The sequence below is a fragment of the Nicotiana tabacum genome, chromosome 15 (genome assembly GCF_000715075.1).
Source record: "Nicotiana tabacum cultivar K326 chromosome 15, ASM71507v2, whole genome shotgun sequence".
NCBI classification, from domain to species: domain Eukaryota; kingdom Viridiplantae; phylum Streptophyta; class Magnoliopsida; order Solanales; family Solanaceae; genus Nicotiana; species Nicotiana tabacum.
Genome location: NC_134094.1, coordinates 20,487,858 through 20,511,172, shown reverse-complemented (window position 1 = coordinate 20,511,172; position 23,315 = coordinate 20,487,858). Strand labels below are relative to the sequence as shown.

Genomic DNA, 23,315 nt, shown 5'->3' with positions numbered 1-23,315 from the left:
AGCTCCGTCCCTAAACCTCGAACCAAACAATCAGGTTAGCTCCAAGTTTAGGATGTAATTCTCATCCTTTATTCGAGTTTGAAACCGATTGTGAGAAGCTCTCATAAGATACAAAACGCACATAGATGGAGTACTCCATTATTTTTTAAAAAAGTTGACATTAATCAACAATTTTAAATCATAAAAAAGGGTAATATCGTAGATATAGCTCCTACCAAGGATATAAAAGTAATTCAAGACTAAACAAAACAACTTTATCTGGTGAATGAATTGATTCTTGGCTTTTCCTTTCATCAGGAACCTACTTTGGCTTCTCTATATAATAACTCACTTAGCTACTCTTATTTTCCCCCCTTTCTTTCTTTCTTTCCCCACCCACTCACTCCAAACCCAAACTACTTCCTTGCTAAGTATCTAATTAATATTTTCATCTCTCTCACTCCTTCAACTCCCCTTTGGCTATATGGAGAAGAAAATGGCTAACTTTGCAAATATTAGAGACATGAAGAAAAGCCCTTCTTTATTGGCTTTTGAAGAGTACTTTAAAACTGGTGATGGTTTTGGAGGCAGTGATCATCATCAAAATACCAATAATAATAATATTAATGATGACGACAATAACAATAATAATGTTCATGCTGATATTTTTGGTGATATTTGTTCAGTTGCTCCTTCATTTAATCAGGTTAGCAACTTTCCCTCTTGATCTTCTTGAATAAATTTATAGTGCGTGTGTATGTGTTTTTTCAAATTTTGGACATGGGGGTGTCTTCTTTATTTTCTTTTCATGTTTTTATATGTATTGAATATTGATAGTAACAAAAAAGGAAATTTTACTATCAGTATATTTTAACATAGAGATTATATGTTACCCGAATTTGTGACATTTGTCTAAAAGATTGTTTGGAAAATTATTTTTCTTTTAATTTAGAATTTCTAGGATATTGATAGTGTACGAACATTTTTAGGGGTGTTAAAAAATCAGTATATCAGAATATTTGCTAAACAAGATCATACTATTATTTTTAACATAATGAAAGCTAGCGAATCTTTTTTTTTATTTTATCAAATACGAAAATAGAACTTTAAAAAGGAGGAGAAATGAAATGAAAGAGATGATTATTATTTGAAGGAGGACAAGAATAATGAAGAGGGTGGGTTGATATTTAAAGAGAAGATGCTATACAGATTTGGAATCTGATTGGGTGAAATAAAGTATAATTGGTGGTTTATTATTTATAATAGACTCTAGCTACTTTATTATGTTTAGAAATATTAAATATAAAAGGGACCATCTTTATTTGGAACGTGACTCTTTATTATTGGTGGTGCAAAATTATTTTTCTAAATAAGTTTATCTATAACTAACAACAACCCAGTAAAATCCCACTAATGGGGTTTAGGAAGTATAGTGTGTACGCAGACCTTACCCTTATTCCTTCAGGCTGTTTCCGAAAGACCCTCGGCTCAAAAAAAAAAAAAAAACAAACCAAAAGGACAAAAAGGGAGCAATATTAGTATCACAACAACAATCATATGATAAATAGGAACACCATGAAATCCAGAAGAAAGATGCAAAGCAAATGGAGACAATATTAGTAAATATTAGTATCACCACAACAATCATATGAAAAATAGGAACACCATGAAATCTAGAAGAAAGATGCAAAGCAAAAGCGATAGCTAGTAAATAGGGCATGCACTGAAAAGCGAAATAGTAAGCCACAACATTGCCACTAGCTATCTTAGCCAAAACCCCTACATGGCTAGTTCCACAATGGTACGAAGTAAGGCACGACTCAACTGCCTCCTAGCCTACAACCCTAATACTCGACATCCACTTCTTCCTATCAAGTGTCATGTCCTCGGAAATCTGAAGCCTCGCCATATCCTGCCTGATCACCTCTCCCCAATACTTCTCCCCAAAGGTTTATCTATAACTCTAGAAAAGAATATTTGAGACATAATATATATATATATATATATATATATATATATATATATATATATATATATATATATATATATATATATATATATATATATATATATATATATATATATATATATATATATATATATATATATATATATATATATATATATATATATATATATATATACTGAGCCGTAAAGCAACGATAAAGTTTTATAGTTCACGGTTCGAGTCGTGAAAGCAGTCTTAGACCTTGAACGTGAAATGACTTATGTATTGGACTTCCCTTTTTATATATATTAGGTTAACAGTGACATGTAGATAATTGGATATGAACTTGATCACTGGGCAGCTACCCCAAAGACTAATACATACGATCTTATCTTTACATATATAATTGAGGATTTCATAAGAAAATTATTAGGGATCTGCCAAAAAAATATCAAATTAAAGTTTTTAGAAAGTAGCGGTAATAAGGACATAAATGTTCACTAAAATTTCAACCTTGGAAAATTGTGACTTTATATATATATTTTTTGTAATAGTGACTTTATATTTATTTGTTGCTTAGGAAAATTTTAATTATTTCTTATATATTAGTCCCTTTTTGTGTTTATTTTCAAAATACATTTTCAAATTATTCCTTTCAATTTCCAACGGTGCTTAATAGGCAAAAATGGGATATGACTTTTTAAGCAATAAATTAATGAATTAAATAATGTATGCGGTTCGTTCAAAAGTTGTAAATTTAGTTTGTTTGTTTTTGTTTTTCAATAGGTGTCTGAGTCCGATTAAGTTAAAATTCCACATAAGTAAATAAAACACTCCCTAACAAAGATACTCGAGAATAGAAAAAATATTTACCACTTTATCATAATTAATGAATTAAATAATGCTTAGGGGCCTTTCTAAAGTACTAAAGTGAATTGAAGTACTGAATTTCCACGTTACTGTGAATGGTCGGTTTGCTGTGTAACTTTCGGGGGAATATTTTTGGAATATGACAAAAACTTGAGTTTAAGAAATTGATTGTACAATTATATTTTTTTTAAGTGGTAAGTTGATTGATTTCGGCCTTTGATCAAGTTGTATAGGCAGTATGAGATTTTGAGATTGTCTTAGTTCTTTGTATTATAACAAAATTAGGTATAGATTGAGAATGACAGCATCAAAAACTAAACCACGAAAAAGACAAAACAAGAAAATAAGAAAATAATTATATCTTTCTCTGTCTCTTTCGTACCTCACACAAAACTATAAAATAATAAATAAAGTGATGTATATGAATTAAAGTATAGTCTTGGTTGAGAATTTGAAAGTTCCCTAGGAACACTTTTAGAAGTTTAAAAATAAAAAGTAGAATCGGAAAAATTCGTGAAGTCTTTTTAGTAGTTTAATCACACCAAGGTCCTTTGAATTACTCAATAATAATAAAAACAAAACAATTTTTTGTATACATTTCAAATGGAAGTTGGGCTACATAATTTATTAACGAAATAGCCATTCAAGTTCTAAAGAGACACATCTATAGCCTTTTTCTTTCTTTGAATCTATAGCTTTCTTGATGATGCGATATAAGCAGTACTCCATTATTTTTGTTTTGGCATTTATACTTTATTTAATAATTGTAAGTTATATTTTAGTAGTGACGCATTGGACAAAACAAGTGCATAATACTATTGCAAAAAATAATTCTTCCCTTCTTTTTATTTTGCATACTTAATACAATCAATTGATTATGTCTTTTTTCTTGCTGTGGCAGGAGATGGTAAATGGTTTCTCAAATTGTGCACTGACAGACAAACCCCTTTGGTCTCCAAACCTTACTCCCAAGCAGTCCAGCATTTCTGCAACTGTGGATTCACAATCTTCAATATGTGGTATTTATATCCAAATTTACCCTCTAAAATATATTTTTCTTGCCTTTTTTCGCTTATTTATTTATTTATTTTTTCTTTGCTGACCTTTTTTATTAATTCCTTAATATTATTTGTGTGTTTGTCATGACACTGAGTATTCTTTCGAAAAAGATTCATTTTTTCAACAAAATAACTTATTTTCTAGTGTTTGGTTCGTTGCAAGAAAATATTTTTTTTCAAAAAGAATACTTATTTCTTTACAAAAATGAGGAAAATGACTTCTTTCACTTTTGGATGACAATCTTTTTCCTTCGCAACTATCTCAATTCTTGATTTCATATGACTAATCTAACCAATATATACACATTATTATCAATCTTTAAAAGCAAAACTTTTTATTATAACACCATCCAATTTACTAATATTATCAATCTTTTATAAATTATTTTTCAAAATGATAGTTTCCTCTGCAGGCTGCAGCCAAACAATGAAAATTTCTCTAGAAAATAATTTATTTTTCAAAAATTATTTCACGTCACACCAAACACACAATTTGTTTTTTAAATTTATCTTTAGTTCTAAAGTTTCTAGCATATGAATTTGTATACTATACTCAGCTGGGAGTCCAACGCCAACTATAATGCCAAAGATGAAGGAAAGTCAAGTTATGGGAGCTACAAGTGGGTCCTATTCAGATGATGATGACGTGGACGCTGAAGTGGGTCCCTGTGAACAAAGCACTGACCCATTGGATATTAAACGCACCAGAAGGTGAATCTTATTTTTTCGACCATAGAGTAAAAATATTATACTAGTAAATTCTGAACTTTCTTGTCTGTGGAGTTATTTTATTAAAATTAATAAAAACACAGAAACTTTTTTTCTTGAAAAACATTATATGTCGTGTCAATTAATTAACCTACAAATTATGAGTTCAGTGGTATCAGTAAAAGTCTCACGACAATAAGTGTGAGTTTAATTTTTATTGTCTTCCTTTCTTTTTTTCCTTTACCATACCTAATGTAATAACAATTTAGAAAAGGAAAGATGGGAAAATTATTGAATTTCCATGTCAGCAGACACAATAATTTTAACAATACAAATAAGAATTAGCCATTTATCCACCCTTAACCAGAGTTCTCAGGTTCGAACTCTCTGAATGAAAAAAAATTAAATCTGAAGTAGTCAACACTCCATTACGAATATCAAACAATTTCGAGTGGAAAAAAAAAAAGAAGAAGAACTAATCATTTTCCTTTAACTAGTGGTCCTTTGTTCTATATAAATGACATCTTTTTTTATTTGATCTTATTATGTTAATCTAATTATGATAATAATAATGGTACACGTGTACTTCCAAATACGATATGTATTATTCCTGAAGTAGGATAAAGACTTGGAAGTAAAAGGCATGTTTTGGCAAATAAATCAATGATCTCCAAAATGTCACTGTCGTTGGCTTAATTAAAAATAATAATTATTTGTCTCTATATAGAGTTTTATTTTTGGCTAATAATTTGGATATGGTGATTTCAATTTTTAGGCAAGCCTCTAATAGGGAGTCTGCAAGGCGTTCGAGAAGAAGAAAGCAAGCACATTTAGCAGATCTTGAAAATCAGGTATTTAAATAAATATTACTTCTTTTATAAGAGTTTATAAAAAAAAAAGTATTTAAATTTAAAGAAAAAGTAATTAAATTAGAGATCTGTCTATAAATTTGTTTGTCTCTTCATATTAATATATTAATTCACATCTTGACTAATTATATCTAGATCAATAATCATCACATATATGGTCATTGAATTAATTATGAAATCATTATATGCTAGTGAAATTTCTTGTTACAACCATTTTGAGCTGAAGTCTAGTGATACTAGTAGTTACTAGATCCTCTTCGATTAAAACTTCAAAATTGTTTAAAATATAGATAGAACTATTAGAAAAATATCATTGAGTGCCTAATACGAGTAGATTTTTGTTTTTTACAAAATGGTTATAGACAGAGTAGTCCGTCAAAAAGTTGACTTACTAGTCATATATTGAAAGGTGTTATAATGCTAGCAATTCATAATTAGCATCATATTAATGGTTCACTCATTCATCCTAATTAGCAGTATAGGCTCGGTACCAAGATTACACTTATATTTATTATAATATAAATACTTTAAATTTTGTTAATTGTTATAAGTTCTCCTTTTTCTATAATTCTTTGAGGTATTTTATGTACATATTTTATCAGGTTGATCAGTATCGAGGTGAAAATGAATCATTGTTCAAGCAGCTTGCAGATGCTACTCAACAATATAAAGATGCTTTGACTAATAATAGAGTGCTCAAATCAGATGTGGAAGCATTAAGAGCCAAAGTATTGTACCCACTATTCTTCGTTTTCTTACACTCCATTTCCCATTTCAATATTTTTTTAATGGTTCCTCAAAATAGAGGTTTAATTTTGTCCATGAAAATATAATTATTTGAATCGCCTAAGTTTAAACAAGTTAGGTTGGATATATATTCATTTGCGGGTCAATTTTGGTATAACCCAAATTAGCTCACATATTAGTTCGGGCCAATTTGGACTAGCTATATACAGTCAAACCTCTTTATAACAGTTTCGTTTGTTTCGAATATTTTTGGATGTTATAACGAAGTGCTGTTATATAGAACATATATTATAACATAACATAAAAATTGGTTCCGAAAAAGCTTGGCTTTTATAGTTAAGTGTTATATATAGGGATGCTGTTATAGAGAAGTTTGACTGTAGTCCAAATTGACCTGTAAGGAAACTTATCAAGAACATTAAAGTATACTAATTTTTTTAGCAAATATTTTTTTGAGTATGATTGATTAGATATAGTCATGTAATAAATAGAAAGGAAAAGTTTTTGTTAGTTTGATTGGTAATTAAATAGATTATAAAAGGAAAAATAAACAAATGAAAAATAATTTTGATTTGAGGGTTGGATTTATAACGCGTTGTTTAGTCCAAGTTGACCTGGTTTAATGCAAGTAAATTTTGAGTGGCCGGGTGATGACTTTACTCGTATATTGACTCAACCTATTTTAACACGGTCAAATTTAATCCAACCCATTCATTTTACGCCATTACTATTAAAAGTAATCCGTTTTGCCTTTGAGAAAAATGACATGACTAATGGTCAATTTATGTGATTCTCTTGCATGACGCATTTGATATTTTAAATTATGCTTAAACAAGTCAAATCATAATTTAACATGACTGATAATTTTTGTTAGTATTTGCGTATCGTGCAGATTCTAATACTAAATTTTTATGCGATGCAGGTGAAGTTGGCTGAGGACATGGTGGCTAGAGGTTCACTAACGTCAACAAGTTTAAGTCATCTTCTTCAAAATTACTTGAACACTCCTCAACCACTTGGTACTAACAACAATAATTTGTGTCGACTCGATAATGTCTCTCCGACCATCACTGTGCCCGGAGAAGACGCGTGGAGTGCAATTTCCGGCCAGAATCCGGTGATCGGAGTCGAAAATGTCAATGCATTTAACCGGAATTTCAGGAATGGTGGTGCCATGAGTGATACTGTTAGCTGTGTTTCTGATGTATGGTCCTGGGAATCACATGTCCCTTCTATTTCAAAGTGAACTAATTATTATGGTTTTATGTTATATAAATATTAATTATTGTGGTATGTATGGTCACAGACAATTAATCATATGATATGGTTTCTATTGTGTATGTGAGACTTATCATAGTTGTAACTATTTCAGGACTTTGGTAGTTAATTTAAGCTACTTATATGTTTGAGTTTGCCAATACTATATGTGAACTTTAATTTCTATAGTGGATACCTCGATTCTATGTTGTGTTATTCCACCTTTAATTATTATATGTACAAATTAGCATATTAGCCTTACATTAAAGAACAAAATACAAAATTGGTCGGTTGGCCGAAATTGATTACATCCGCTAGCCAAAAAGTATATAAAATATGTATAGTATATGCATATAATATACAATATATATATATAAAGTATGTTATGAAATATAATCAAAGTAACAATATAGAACAAGAAAAAATAAGCTAAGAGATATATATAGAGAGAGGAGAGATTTTTATTTCTTCTTCAATTGTGTATATTTTTCTATCTATTTCAAGGCCTTTATATAGGCGTGAAAAGTGAAGAAAAATATGTTATTGAATATGTCGTTAAGCATAGAAATATGTCATTAAGCATTTGAGAAGATCATGAAGGAAGAGTAGATATCCACCATAATTTGATTTTTCTTATAACACTACCCCTTGGATGTCCATAGATAATGTGCCTCGTTAAAACCTTATTAGGAAAAAACCCTATGGGAAAAAAATTTCAGTGAAGGAAAAAGAGTACACATGTTTAGAAATACGCCTTTTGGTTGCCTCGTTAAAAATCTTGCAAGGAAAACCCAGTGGGACAAAACTTTGTACAGGAAAAAGAGTACAACGCGTATTAACTCCTCATGATGAGAGCATCAATTCATATCCTTGAGTCTTCGCATCCCAATCTTGTACACTAGTTTCTTGAGGTTGACGTCGGTAGAGATTTGGTGAACAAATCAGCCATATTATCACTTAAATAGATCTGTTGCACATTGAAATCACCATTCTTTTAAAGATCATGTATGAAAAATAACTTTGGTGAAATATGCTTTGTCCTATCCCCTTTTATGAATCCTCCCGTCAATTGGACTATGTATGCTGCATTGTCTTCATACAAAATTGTGGGTAGTTTGTCACACTTCAAACCACATTTGTCTCGAATAAGGTGTATTATAGACCTCAACCATACACATTCTCGACTTGCTTCATGAATAGCAATTATCTCAGCATGATTAGATGAAGTAGCCACGATTGATTGCTTATTCGATCGCCAAGATATGGCAGTGCCTCCATATGTAAACACATAGCCTGTTTGAGATCGAGCCTTGTGTGGGTCAGATAAATACCCAGTATCGGCATAACCAACAAGATCGGGACTGCAATCATTGCCATAAAATAATCCCATATCGATAGTCCCTTTTATATATCACAATATGTGTTTGATTCCATTCCAATGTCTCCTTGTAGGAGCAAAGCTATATCTTATTAAAACATTAACTGAAAAAGTTATGTCAGACATTGTAATGTTAGAAAGATATATTAGTATACCAATTGCACTAAGATATGGTACTTCAGTACCAAGAAGCTCTTCATTATTTTCATGAGGTCGGAATGGATCTTTATTTATATCGAGTGATCTCACAACCATCGGGGTTCTCAATGGATGTGCGTTATCCATATAGAATCGCTTTAAAAATTTTTTAGTGTATGCTGATTGATGGACAAAAATTCCATCTTTCATATACTCAATTTGTAGACCAGGACAAAATTTTGTCTTTCCAAGAGCTTTCATTTCAAATTCTTTCTTTAAATAGTCTATTGCTTTAGGAAGCTCCCTAGGAGTCCCAATGATATTTAAATCATCAACATATACGGCGATTATAATAAATTTAGATCCGGATCTTTTTATAAAGACACAAGGACAAATTGAATAATTCTTGTACCCTTCTTTCAACAGGTACTCACTCAAGCAATTATATCACATGCGTCCTGATTGTTTCAATCCGTATATGAATTTTTGAAGCTTTATTTAATAAATTTCTTGGAAACCTTAATATGCTTCATAACAATTTAAATCCTTCAATGATTTTCATTATACGCATATCACGTTTTTCTTGTATTGCCAGATTAAAACTTGAAATGACGACATCTACCACAGGAGAACATGTCTTTATATAATCAATGCCAGGATATTTACAAATCTTCTTGTGACACAAGTCGTCCTTATGTCTATCGACTTGACCTTTATTTTTTCGTACAAGAACACATTTATACCTCCACTGGCTTTATACTTTCAGGTGTTGGGACTATCCGTCCAACTTCATATTTTTCAGGTGAAATTAATTTTTATTGTGTATTTTTTATTTGGCCAATCATTTATCTATCCAAATTTCATGACAGATTTGAGCTCAAGATCCTCGTCAATATTAATAATATTGAGCGCTACATTATATTAACAATATCGTCGACGATCATTTTATATCGGTTCTACTATTATTCAATAAAGACATAACTTATTGAGATCTCTTTATCTTATTATTTTCAGGTACCTGAGCCTCTCCCATGAGGTCTTATGAAGTGTTATGTCGTGGTGCTCTTCTAGAGCACTTGTCTCCTTATTTTAAACATTTGCTCCTCTCCTTCTTCAAAGAGTTTTATCTTTGGAACCGATTAGTCTATTATGCTTCATGCATGCCATAGACTCTATTCATTATAAACTTTATTTTATTTGGAGCATTAGCAGCTGAATATGACATTTAAATTTGGGCAGCAAATACGCGTGTCAATATTTTGCAAATGAATTATCACTTGAATTTCAAGTTCACATTTTCTCGTACGAGGATCTAGATGTACTCATAATAATTCATTACATGCATTACCTTTTCAGCTTCCCATTTTCTTCCCATATTGTTGGGATCACCAACACATATACCTAGCCTTATTTGGGGATCCATCTTTGTGCATTATGGTGGAACAATTAAATCATATAGCACATTCATATTTCTAGATGAAAATTATTTGGTTCCTGACCCTGAACCAATTGTGATAGGGAGAACTTATCATAACTTGGCTAGATGCTTACAAGTGCTGTTGTATATTAAATAATACATCAAATACCAAATTTTATTTTGGCAATTTTGTTCTCATAACCAATGGTTTAGATATAATTGGAGGCATACAATTTCTGCTAAACCAACTTGGATTTAAACCAGTATTATCAAGATAAATCATCATAATTTATATTCTGGAACTGTGCTCTAATAATTTGAGCAATCAATCTTGCAAAAGCCAAACTGCAAGTTGATAACAAATGCACATGTGACCATAGAATAGATGCATCTATTAAAATCATATAATAGTAAACGGTCCACATGCAAGGTGACTGGGCCCATATATTTATCGGGATTCAATCCCAACCTTAACTGGTATATCATGAGAATAAGCAGCACAAGAGAATTCTTGAAGAATCTTCTATTTCTTCAATATATGCCTATGTAATTCTCAATTAATTTTTCGCATTATAATTGAACCGGATGGTCAACCGGTCATGCCAACTAATATTTGTTTCAGTAAACCTCTAGTTTACTTGTGACATATGATTCCATCATCAAGCTTATATTTGTATAGTACAAATAGAAAGAAAATTATAACGACCCTGCTGGTCGTTTTGAGAGTAGTAGCCCCGATCTCCTATTAACTGCTTTCACCGTATCTATTTCTGCTATTGTGACTTGCCGGGAGGTTTCATTTTGTTTTTTGGAGTGTTTTGGGACACTTAGTCCCTAAAACGGGAGCTTAAGTTTTAGGATTTTAACCGTAGTCGGAACTATATGAAGAAGACTCAGGAATGGAGTTTCGTCAGTTTCATTAGCTCCGTTGGGTGATTTTGGGCTTAGGGGCGTGTCCGGATTGTGTTTTGGAGGTCCGTAGCCCAATTAGGCTTGAAATGACGAAAGTCGAATTTTTGGAGATATGGACCGATAGTGAAAATTTTGATATCGGGGTCAGATTCCAATTCCGAAAGTTGGAGTAGGTCCATAATGTTGAATATGACTTGTGTGCAAAATTTGGGGTCAATCGGACGTGGTTTGGTTAGTTTCGGCATCGGTTGTCGAATTTGGAAGTTTCAAGTTCTTAAGTTTAAATCGGAGGATGATTTGTGATTTTAGCATTATTTGATATGGTTTGAGGGCTCGACTAAGTTTGTATGGTGTTTTAGGATTTGTTGGTATGTTTGGTTGAGGCCCCGGGGGTTTCGGGTGTGTTTCGGATGCTTAACGGATTGAATTTGGACTTAGGCTAGTTGCTGAAGATTTTCTGGTTTCTGGTGTTTTCGCACCTGCGGAGGGGAGACCGCAGGTGCGGGATCGCATGTGCGAAGGGGGAGCCGCAGATGCGGCCAAGAAGGAGCTGGGCAGGAACCACATGTGCGAAGATGTTCCCGCACCTGCGAGAGTCGCAGATGCAGGCAGCTGGGCGCAGGTGCGAGGGGAAGTCGCAGGTGCGATGCATTTCTGCACTTGTGATAGTCGCAGATGCGGTCGCATAGCCGCATGAGCGGAACCTGGGATTCTAAGTGGAATCTGCACCTGCGATGGCATTTTTACATGTGCGGCGTCGCAGATGCGACAGAGAGTCCGCATGTGCGAGATTTCTGGACAGGACACTTAAATGCAAAGGTTCGCGATTTTTGCTCATTTTCAACATTTTGAACTCGGGTTTGGCGATTTCTTGGGAGTATTTTGAGGGATTTCTTGAGGTAAGTCCCTTGTGCTTATTTTTGATCAATAATCTTGCTTCCCCATTTATTTTCCCACCTAGTTAGTATGTATTTAAGGTGGAAATTGGGAGTTGGAGGCTAGGGATTTGAAGAGTTTGATTTGGGGTTTTGAGTAGTCATTTGAGGTCGGATTTTGATAAATTTGGTATGGTTGGACTCATGAGTGAATGGACTTTCGAATTTTGTAATTTTTGCTTGATTACGAGACGTGGGACCGGGTCGACCTTTTAGGGCGAATTTTGGAATTTTTCGTTAAAATATTGATTTCATTATTTAGATGAGTTTATTATGGTTGTATTCATGATATGTAATTTGTGTTTGGCTAGATTTGGACCATTCAGAGTCGGATAATCGAGGAAAGGGCATTCTTACGGATTGATTGAGCTTGACTCGAGGTAAGTGGCTTGCCTAACCTTGTGTGGGGGAAAACTCCGGAACTCCCCTTAGGATTTGGACCTACTTTTGATATTTGAGCGCCGTGTACGTGAGGTGACGAGTGCGTACACGGGCTATTGTTGCAAAAATACTCTGTTTTCATTAAGTAAAATACATGTCTTCCTTTAACCGAACTACACTAGCATATGAATTTATCCTGTTTAGTCTAGAACATCATGTCTACGTGTCTTAATTGCTTATGTGAACTCTGTGCAGCATGCTTAGTGAATTTCGTGCTTCTTCCTTGACTAGTACTTAGTCTAAATCGTGAGATTTCGTGATGTACTTGTATTTTTATTATTTGCGCTGCATATTTACTTTGGGACTACGGAATAATATTCTGGTAGATCCCCCTGTTGCATTTCTGTGTATTGAGCTGTTGACTTGCTATGATTTCATTCTTGTTAAATTTCAGTACTTATTTTTACTGAAATATTTCATTCTGTCCTAGTTTATTATATATATACCAGTAGGGTCCTGACCTGATCTCGTCACTACTCGACCGAAGTTAGGCTTGGCACTTACTGGTACTGATTATGGTGTACTCATGTTACTCTTCTGCATATGTTTTTCGTGTGCAGATTCAGGTACTCCTTATCAGCCGCACTATCAGTGAGCCGGGCCAGCTTTGGAGACTTCAAGGTATATCTGCCGCGTTCGCAGACCTTGGAGTCCCCTTCTACTCTTCTCAATGTCCATTATCTTCTGTATTTTCTTTTGATAGATTCTGATGTGTAGAGACACTAGATTTTCCTTCTGTAGTTTGTGATTCACGATATTCCGGGTTTTGGGAGTGCTATGTAGTATACTAAGGAGTTGGTTATTGTGCATGCCAAGCGGCATGATATTCAGTTATGGTGTTATTGCTATAGTTAGTTGTTGAATTTATGTTTTCATCTCATTATTCGGCAAATGTTAGGCTTACCTAGTCATAGAGACTAGGTGTCGTCACGACGTCACATGGAGGGGAAATTGGGTCGTGACAAATTGGTATCAGAGCTCTAGGTTCATAGGTGTCGTGAGTCACAAGCCGATTTATTAGAGTCTCGCGGATCGGTACAGAGACGTCTGTACTTATCTTTGGGAGGCTATGAAACTGTTAGGAAAGTTACGCTTGTTTTATTCCTATCGTGCGAGCTTATTGATCTCGGAGTTTGAACTTTTATCATTACATTCTCTCGCAGATGGTGAGGACACGAACTGTAGTTATCGATGACGCTGCTCCCAGAGCAGGTGTCGCTAGAGGCAGAGACAGAGGCAAAGGCTGACGAGTAGTGCTCACCGCAGCTAGAGCACCTACCAGAGCATCAGTTGAGGGGCCGCCAGTAGCTCCAGTTGGGGGCCAGGTACCAAAGGTGCCTGCTGTTACCTCCGAACTTCAGGAGACCTTAGCACAGTTCCTGAGCATGTTTGGTACATTGGTTCAGGCAGGGTTGATTCAGGTTGTACCAGCTACTTTACAGACCGGGGGAGGGACCCAGACTCCCGCCGCCCACACTCTAGAGCAGTGAGTTCGCGTTGGTCATGTTCCAGGTGCCATGGAAACACAACCTGTGGTCCCATTTCAGCAAGTGATAGGGATCGCTTGCCGGGTAGAGGATAGGTGGGTCCAGGCAAGAGAAGACAAACGAGGTCAGGAGAGAGAGTACAGGGAGGCGAGGAGACCTAGTAGACTGGAAGATTCACTGGTCCTTATTTTGGAGGTAGGGTACGACATGATAGAGGTTTTATGGGTCAGCCAGTTCAGTTTGCGTTTCAGGCTTCGCACGGTGTTTCAGGTGTTCATGGGTCTCAGGGTACCCGTACCGCACAGTTCCCACAGCTACGTCAGCAGTAAGGTTGTTTTGAGTGTGGCGACACTCGCCATGTGGTGAGGATTTGTCCCAGACTTAGGAGGGGAGCACCTCCACAGACTTCTCATCCACGTCGTGCTCCACCGGGTCCTCAGGCTATGATTACAGCACCAGCTGCCACCCCACCTACTCAGCCAGCTCGAGGTGTAGGTCGGGGAGCTAGAGGTCGCCCTAGAGGGGGAGGTCAGGCCAGATATTATGCCCTTTCTGCTCGAACAGAGGCAATTGCTTCTGATTTTGTCATTACAAGTATTGTTCCGGTCTGTCATATAGATGTATCGGTATTATTTGACCTAGGCTCTACATATTCTTATGTGTCCTCTTATTTTGCCTCGTATTTAGGCGTATCTCGGGATTCTTTAAGTTCCTCTGTTTATGTGTCTACTCCTGTGAGAGGTTCTCTTATTGTGGACCGCGTGTATCGGTCGTGTTTGATTGCTCTTAGAGGTTTTGAGACCAGAGCCGATTTGCTATTGCTCAGCATGGTAGACTTTGATATTATTTTGGGCATGGACTAATTGTCGCCCTATTATGCTATTCTTGATTGTCACGCTAAGACCGTGACATTGACTATGCCAGGATTTTTGCGATTAGAGTGGAGAGGTACCTTAGAGTATACTCCCAACAGAGTTATTTCATTTCTTAAAGCTCAACGAATGGTTGAGAATGGGTATGACGCGTATCTAGCTTATGTGAGAGACGTCAATATTGATACCCCTACAGTTGAGTCAGTTCCAGTAGTAAGGGACTTTCCATATGTGTTTCCAGCTGATCTTCCGGGCATGTCGCCCGACAGAGATATTGATTTTGGCATTGATTTATTGCCGGGCACTCAGCCCATCTCTATTCCTCCATATCGTATGGCTCCTCTTGAATTGAAGGAGTTGAAGGAGCAGTTACAGAAGTTGCTTGATAAGGGCTTCATTCGGCCTAGTGTGTCACCTTGTGGTGCTCCTGTCTTATTTGTGAAGAAGAAGGATGGTTCTATACGGATGTGTATTGATTACCGCCAGTTGAACAAAGTCACAGTGAAGAACAGGTATCCATTGCCTCATATTGATGACTTATTTGATCAGTTACAGGGTGCCCGGGTATTTTCCAAGATTGACTTACGTTCAGGATATCATCAGTTGAAGATTCGAGAGCCAGATATCCCGAAGACTGCTTTGAGGACCATATACGGTCACTATGAGTTTCTTGTTATGTCTTTTGGGCTGACCAATGCCCCAGCAACGTTTATGCACTTGATGCATAGTGTGTTCTGACCTTATCTTGACTCATTCTTCATTGTGTTTATTAACGACATTCTGGTGTACTCCCGGAGTCGGAAGGATCATGAGCAGCACCTGAGGACTGCGCTTCAGACCTTGAGAGAAAAGAAGTTATATGCAAAATATTCAAAGTGTGAGTTATGGCTAGACTCAGTGGCATTCTTGGGTCATATAGTATCGAGTGAGGGGATCCAGGTGGATCCAAAGAAGATTGAAGCAGTGCAAAGTTGGCCCAGACCGTCCTCAGCTACAGAGATTCGTAGTTTTCTTGGTTTGGCGGGGTATTACCATCGATTTATAGAGGGTTTCTCATCTATTGCAACTCTTATGACCAGGCTAACCCAGAAGGGTGCTCCGTTCAGGTGGACAGAGAAATGTGAGGAGGGCTTTCAGAAGCTCAAGACAACTTTGACTACAGCTACAGTATTGGTATTGCCTACAAGTTCGAGGTCTTATACTGTATATTATGATGCATCGCGGATTGGTCTCGGAGCGGTGTTGATGCAGGACCATTGGGTGATTGCCTACGCGTCCAGACAGCTGAAGGTGCATGAAAAGAACTACCCGATCCATGACCTTGAGTTAGCAGCTATTGTTCATGCCTTGAAGATTTGGCGGCATTATTTGTACGGTGTTCCTTGTGAGATTTACACCGATCATCGGAGTTTGCAGCATCTGTTCAAGCAAAAAGATCTTAACTTGCGTCAGCAGAGGTGGTTGGAGCTACTTAAGGACTATGATATCACTATTTTGTACCATCCAGGGAAGGCCAATTTGGTGGCCAATGCTTTGAGTCGCCGGGCAGAGAGTTTGGGGAGTTTAGCATATCTACCAGTAGCAGAGAGGCCATTGGCGTTGGATGTTCAGGCCTTAGCCAGCCAGTTTGTGAGATTGGATATTTCTGAGCCGAGTCAAGTATTGGCTTGTGTGGTCTCTCGGTCTTCTCTTTATGATCGAATCAGGGAGCGTCAGTATGATGACCCTCATCTGCTTGTCCTTAAGGACACGGTCCAGCACGGTGATGCTAAGGAGGTCACTATTGGGGATGATGGTGCATTGATGATGCAGGGTAGGCTATGTATGCCTAATGTGGACGGTTTGCGTGGGTTGATTCTCCAGGAGGCTCACAGTTCACGGTACTCTATTCATCCGGGTGCCGCAAAGATGTATCAGGACTTGACGCAGCATTAATAGTGGAGGAGAATGAAGAAGGACATAGTAGAATATGTAGCTCGGTGTCTAAATTGCCAGCAGGTAAAGTATGAGCATCGGTAGTCGGGATTCCGGAGTGGAAATGGGAGCAAATCACTATAGATTTCATTGTTGGGCTCCCACGGACTCAGCGGAGGTTTGATGCAGTTTGGGTGATTGTGGATAGGCTAGCCAAGTTGGCTCATTTCATTCCTGTGATGACTACCTATTCTTCCGAGCAGCTAGCTCGAATTTACATCCGTGAGATCGTCAAGCTTCATGGAGTACCAGTATCTATTATCTCTTATCGGAGTACGCAGTTTACATCACAGTTCTGGAGAGCTGTACAACATGAGTTGGGTACTTGGGTTGAGTTGAGCACAATATTTCACCCTTAGACGGATGGACAGTCCGAGCGCACTATTAAGATACTGGAGGATATGCTCTGCGCTTGTGTGATAGATTTTGGGGGTGCTTGAGACCAGTTTTTGCCACTTGCGGAATTTGCCTACAATATCAGTTATCAGTCCAGCATTTAGATGGCACCGTATGAGGCTCTGTATGGTAGGCGGTGTCGGTCCTCAGTGGGTTGGTTCGAGCCGGGCAAGGCCAGATTATTGGGTACGGACTTGGTTCAGGATGCCTTAGAAAAGGTTAAGGTAATTCAGGATAGACTTTGCACAGTCCAGACAGAAGAGTTACACGGACCGAAAGGTTCGCGATGTTGTATTCATGGTTGGAGAGCGGGTCTTGCTTCGGGTTTCGCCTATGAAGGGTGTTATGAGATTCGGAAAGAAGGGCAAGCTGAGCCCAAGGTTCATTGGTCATTTTGAGGTTTTGCGGCGTGTTGGGGAGGTTGCTTATAAGCTTTCCTTACCTCACAGCCTAGCAGGAGTTCATCCGGTATTTCACGTTTCTATGCTCCGGAAGTATCACGGTGATCTGGCTCATGTATTGGATTTCAGCTCAGTCTAGTTGGACAAGGATCTATCTTATGTTGAGGAGCCAGTGGATATTTGAGACAGGCATGTCAGAAAGCTAAGGTCAAAGAATATTGCTTCTGTGAAGGTTCAGTGGAGGGGACAGCCGGTCGATGAGGCGACTTGGGAGACCGAGCAGGATATGCGCAACCGTTATCCTCATCTTTTCACCATTTCAGGTATGTCTCTATGCTCGTTCGAGGACGAACGATTATTTTAAGAGGAGGAGGATATAACGACCCGGTCGGTCATTTTGAGAGTAGTAGCCCCGATCCCCTATTAACTGCTTTTCCCGTATCTATTTCTGCTTTTGTGAATTTTCGGGAGGTTTCGTTTTAGTTTTTGGAGTGTTTTGGGATACTTAGTCCCTAAACGGAAGCTTAAGTCTTAGGGTTTTGACCGTAGTCGAAACTGTATGAAGACGACTCCATAATGGAGTTTAGTCGGTTCTGTTAGCTCCGTTGGGTGATTTTGGGCTTAGGGGCGTGTCCGGATTGTGTTTTGGAGGTCCGTAGCCCAATTAGGCTTGAAATGGCGAAAGTTAAATTTTTAGAGATTTGGACCGGCAGTGAAAATTTTGATATCGGGGTCGGATTCCAATTCCGGAAGTTGGAGTAGGTCTGTAATGTTGAATATTACTTGTGTGCAAAATTTGGGGTCAATCGGGCTTGGTTTGGTTGGTTTCGGCATCAGTTGTCGAATTTGGAAGTTTCAAGTTCATAAGTTTGAATCGGAGGATGATTTGTGATTTTAGCATTATTTGATATGGTTTGAAGGCTCGACTAAGTTCGTATGGTGTTTTAGGATTTGTTGGTATGTTTGGCTGAGGTCCCGGGAGTTTCGGGTGTGTTTCGGATGCTTAACAAATTGAATTTTGACTTAGGCTAGTTGCTGAAGATTTTCTAGTTTCTGGTGTTTTCGCACCTAAGGAGGGGAGACCGTAGGTGCGGGATCGCATGTGTGAAGGAGGAGCCGCAGATGCGGCCAAGAAGGAGCTGGCCAGGAACCGCAGGTGCGAAGCTGGGCGAAGGTGCGAGGGGAAGCCGCAGGTGTGATGCATTTCTGCACCTGCGATAGTCGCAGATACGGTAGCATAACTGCAGGAGTGGAACCTGGGATTCTAAGTAGAATTCACACCTGCGATGGCATTTCCGAAGGTGCAGCGTCGCAGATGCGACAGAGAGTCCGCAGGTGCGAGATTTCTGGACAGAACACTTAAATGCAAAGGTTCACGATTTCTCATTTTCAACATTTTGAACTCGGGTTTGGCGATTTCTTGGGAGTATTTTGAGGGATTTCTTGAGGTAAGTCCCTTGTGCTTATTTTTGATCAATAATCTTTCTTTCCCATTTATTTTGCCACCTAGTTAGTGTGTATTTAAGGTGGAAATTGAGAGTTGGAGACTAGGGATTTGAAGAGTTTAATTTGGCGTTTTGAGTAGTCATTTGAGGTCGGATTTTGATAAATTTGGTATGGTTGGACTCGTGAGTGAATGAGCTTTCGGATTTTGTGATTTTTGCCTGATTCCGATACGTGGGGCCAGGTCGACATTTTAGGGCGAATTTCGGAATTTTTGTTATAATATTGATTTCATTAATTAGATAGGTCTATTATGGTTGTATTCATGATATGCAATTTGTGTTTGGCTAGATTTGGACCATTCAGGCATTCTTACGGATTGATTGAGCTTGACTCGAGGTAAGTGGCTTGCCTAACCTTGTGGGGAGGGAACTCCCCTTAGGATTTGGACCTCCTTTTGATATTTGAGCGCCGTGTACGTGAGGTGACGAGTGCGTACACGGGCTATTGTTGCAAAAATACTCTGTTTTCATTAAGTAAAATACATGTCTTCCTTTAACCGAACTACACTAGCATATGAATTTATCCTGTTTAGTCTAGAACATCATGTCTACGTGTCTTAATTGCTTATGTGAACTCTGTGCAGCATGCTTAGTGAATTTCGTGCTTCTTCCTTGACTAGTACTTAGTCTAAATCGTGAGATTTCGTGATGTACTTGTATTTTTATTATTTGCGCTGCATATTTACTTTGGGACTACAGAATAATATTCCGGTAGATCCCCCTGCTCTGCATATTTACTTTGGGACTACGGAACGGTATTCCGGTATATCCCCCTGCTCTGCATATTTACTTTGGAACTACAGAACGGTATTCCGGTAGATCTCCCTGATCTGCATATTTACTTTGGGACTATGAAACGGTATTCCGGTAGATCTCCCTGCTCTGCATATTTACTTTGGGACTACGGAACTGTATTCCGGTAGATCCCCTGTTGTATTTCTATGTACTGAGCTGTTGACTTGCTATGATTTCATTCTTATTAAATTTTAGTTCTTATTTTTACTGAAATATTTCATTCTGTCCTAGTTTATTATATATATACCAGTAGGGCCCTGACCTGATCTCGTCACTACTCGACCGAGGTTAGGCTTGGCATTTACTGGGTACCGATTGTGGTGTACTCATGCTACTCTTTTGCACATGTTTTTCGTGAGCAGATTCAGGTACTTCTTATCAGCCGCACTATCAGTGAGCCGGGACAGCTTTAGAGATTTTAGGGTATATCTGATGCGTCCGTAGACCTCGGAGTCCCCTTCTACTCTTCCCCATGTCCATTATCTTCTGTATTTTCTTTTGATAGATTTTGATGTATAGAGACACTAGATTTTTCTTCTGTAGTTTGTGATTAACGATGTTCCGGGTTTTGAGAATGCTATGTAGTATACTAAAGAGTTGGTTATTGTACATGCCAAGTGGCATGATATTCAGTTATGGTGTTATTGCTACAATTAGTTGTTAAATTTATCTTTTGATATCATTATTCCACAAATGTTAGGCTTACCTAGTCACAGAGACTAGGTGACGTCACGACGTCACATGGAGGGAAAATTGGGTCGTGACAAGTGAGGTAACCTTTCATATTTACCCGTTATGATTATAGAAATATGAAGATATTCAATATTTCTTTCATTTATAGTCTCAATATGCCAACCACTTTGACTTTACATTTGAAACATAAAAAGTTTATTTTGAGACTTTACAATATCAATGTCGTGAATAATTTTATTCATCCGGGTAATAACAAATTTATTTTTCCGGAGCTCTTAACAACTTTTGTACTACAAGATCTTTTGTCACATCATTCATATGGTAAATGTCTCCTTCACGGAGAAAATTATATCATAATAAATTATCATGGTCAAAATCATCATAAGCAAAATCATTTTTTACTTTAATTTTGCCTTTAATAACCTTTTATAAGGCACAACAAAATATATATTTTTTGGCGTATCATATGTACGCGACCAATGACATATTCATGTAACTACACAATAATATTTATTCTCTTTATTTCACTCAAACCTCCCTTAGAGATGAGTTGTGTGGTATTTATCTAATCATGCATTGCATGTCTTTATTCATTTCTTTTATCACATATTGTCACATTAACCTTTAGGAATGGGTCTGCATTCTCAATATTTATCACAAGTGATAATCGGTTTAATGTATGCATATTTTGATATATATCGCCTCACATTTTGCTCATGTCTCATAGATTTTAGATGTATAATATAATAATTTATGCTAAATTATGGTATTTCTATGTGAAGGAATCATTTGGATGCAATTTGGGACGAAAAGGCGCGAATTGGAGCGAAATTGGGATGAAAAGGCAAAAAGTGGAACTCGCAATTTACAACATGTATAAAATCTGAGCGCCAGGGCCAGCGCCCCACGCTGCCCTGGACGCTCAAGACGGGAAAGTGGCCTTTTTCTACTAGAACTCGGTTATTTCGACCCCTAGACACCCCAACTCATATAAAAACCAACCTAAACCTATTTTAAAGAAGAAAACGTGACTTTGAGAGAAGAAGGGAGGCGCCAAACACTCGGGAGCACAGATTTGATCAATTCTTCCATCCCTTTCCTAGTACTCATTGATTTTATGTTTGAAAACCTTATTTTTGATGATTGTATGAACATGAATGGCTAAGAACCCTATTATTCTAGGGTCATGGGTGATACATGAATGTTGATGTTTGAAGTTTAATTTGACGAAGTTAATTTTATCATATTGGGTTATTTATTTAATTCTGTTCTTAATTATTTTGCTGAGTAGCTAACAGTGAAATACTATCTACGAATCTAGAGTTGAACTCGAAAGTAGAAATTCTAGATTGCATATAGAATTAAATAGAGCAAGTTCTTAAACCCTGACATCGAGGAACATATTCGCGGTTACGATAGAAATATACCTAATTGCCTTGCTTGGTTGAAATACAGGAATTGTAAATACAGTCTTGTTAATCTTAATTCCATAGATATATAGGCATTAGGTTAGCTTGAATAGGCGAGTAAGGACTCGACAGATTCTTATGAGTAATATCAACACTGTCAATCAACAATCTAGATAAATCAATTAGTTATTTTAAGCTAAGAACGCAACATGATTGTTAGCTAACCCGTGACCCTGGAATATTATCTCCTATTGATTGTTATTCAAAATTATTTTAAGTGTTGTGGTTGATTTTTAGTATTTCATTACTTGATAGTTTTTAGGTAGTAAATTAGGAAATTATCTATTTTGTGAGAAATCGCTTGAATCGATAAGTTATTTGAGTTTGAATTAGTCAAAAGTTAATCATAAGTCTTCGTGGGAATGATACTCTACTCACTACTCTATTACTTGACGACCACATATACTTGCGTGAGTGTGTTTGGTCACAACAAGTTTTTGGCACCGTTGCCGGGGACTTAGAAATTAGCTACTTGACTGAGTTAATCTTTTATTAGTTATTTGTTCAAGCTCTAATTTTCAGTTTACCTTGTTTGTGTTAACGCAGGCTCTTCCCTTGAATGCGGAGGAGTAGAAGCGCAAACAATCTCCTTCCTCTTGATCCTGAAATTGAACGAACACTTCACAGAGTGAGGAGGGAAGTCGAAGCTAGAGCTGGAATAGAAGGAGAGCTGGACATCGTAGTTTAACCACAACCAACAGAGATGGCAGGTAATGAAGAGCATGCGGTGATAGAAGTCGCAATGCCCAATCTTGCTAATATGACTCAGGCTATTGTGAAGCCTGATATCACAGGGAATTTCGAACTCAAACAGTACACGGTATAACTGATACAGTCCACAGGGCAAAAGGAGCCGCAAAGGCACATTCAGAATTTCCTGGAAATTACGGACACCTATAATTATCCGAACATTTCCAAGGACTATGTCAGGCTGACACTACTTCCCTTTTCACTACTGGGGGAATCTAAGGAATGGTTGCAAAAGGAGCCCGCAAACTCAATCCACACTTGGGATGATCTAGCAAGGAAATTCTTAATCAAGTTTTTCCCCACTAAGAAGACAAAG

At 37.1% G+C, this 23,315-nt stretch overlaps 1 protein-coding gene across 1 annotated transcript; it reads left to right on the top strand.

The window, feature by feature from the left end:
• The first annotated feature begins 340 nt into the window (after positions 1–340).
• LOC107771775 (bZIP transcription factor RISBZ4-like) lies at positions 341–7,640 on the top strand. The gene is made up of 6 exons (XM_075230625.1): positions 341–685; positions 3,699–3,816; positions 4,413–4,566; positions 5,339–5,414; positions 6,035–6,160; positions 7,102–7,640. Exons 1-6 carry the CDS (start codon positions 464–466, stop codon positions 7,423–7,425), a joined length of 1,020 nt encoding a protein of 339 aa, XP_075086726.1. The 5' UTR covers positions 341–463; the 3' UTR covers positions 7,426–7,640.
• Positions 7,641–23,315: the final 15,675 nt, after the last annotated feature.

Excerpts from the sequence above, each read along its gene's own strand:
- LOC107771775 (XM_075230625.1), top strand. The coding sequence starts at position 464 with ATGGAGAAGAAAATGGCTAACTTTGCAAATATTAGAGACATGAAGAAA. Across the intron at positions 3,817-4,412 it reads TTCACAATCTTCAATATGTG|CTGGGAGTCCAACGCCAACT; the intron begins GTATTTATATCC and ends TACTATACTCAG. Across the intron at positions 5,415-6,034 it reads TAGCAGATCTTGAAAATCAG|GTTGATCAGTATCGAGGTGA; the intron begins GTATTTAAATAA and ends ATATTTTATCAG.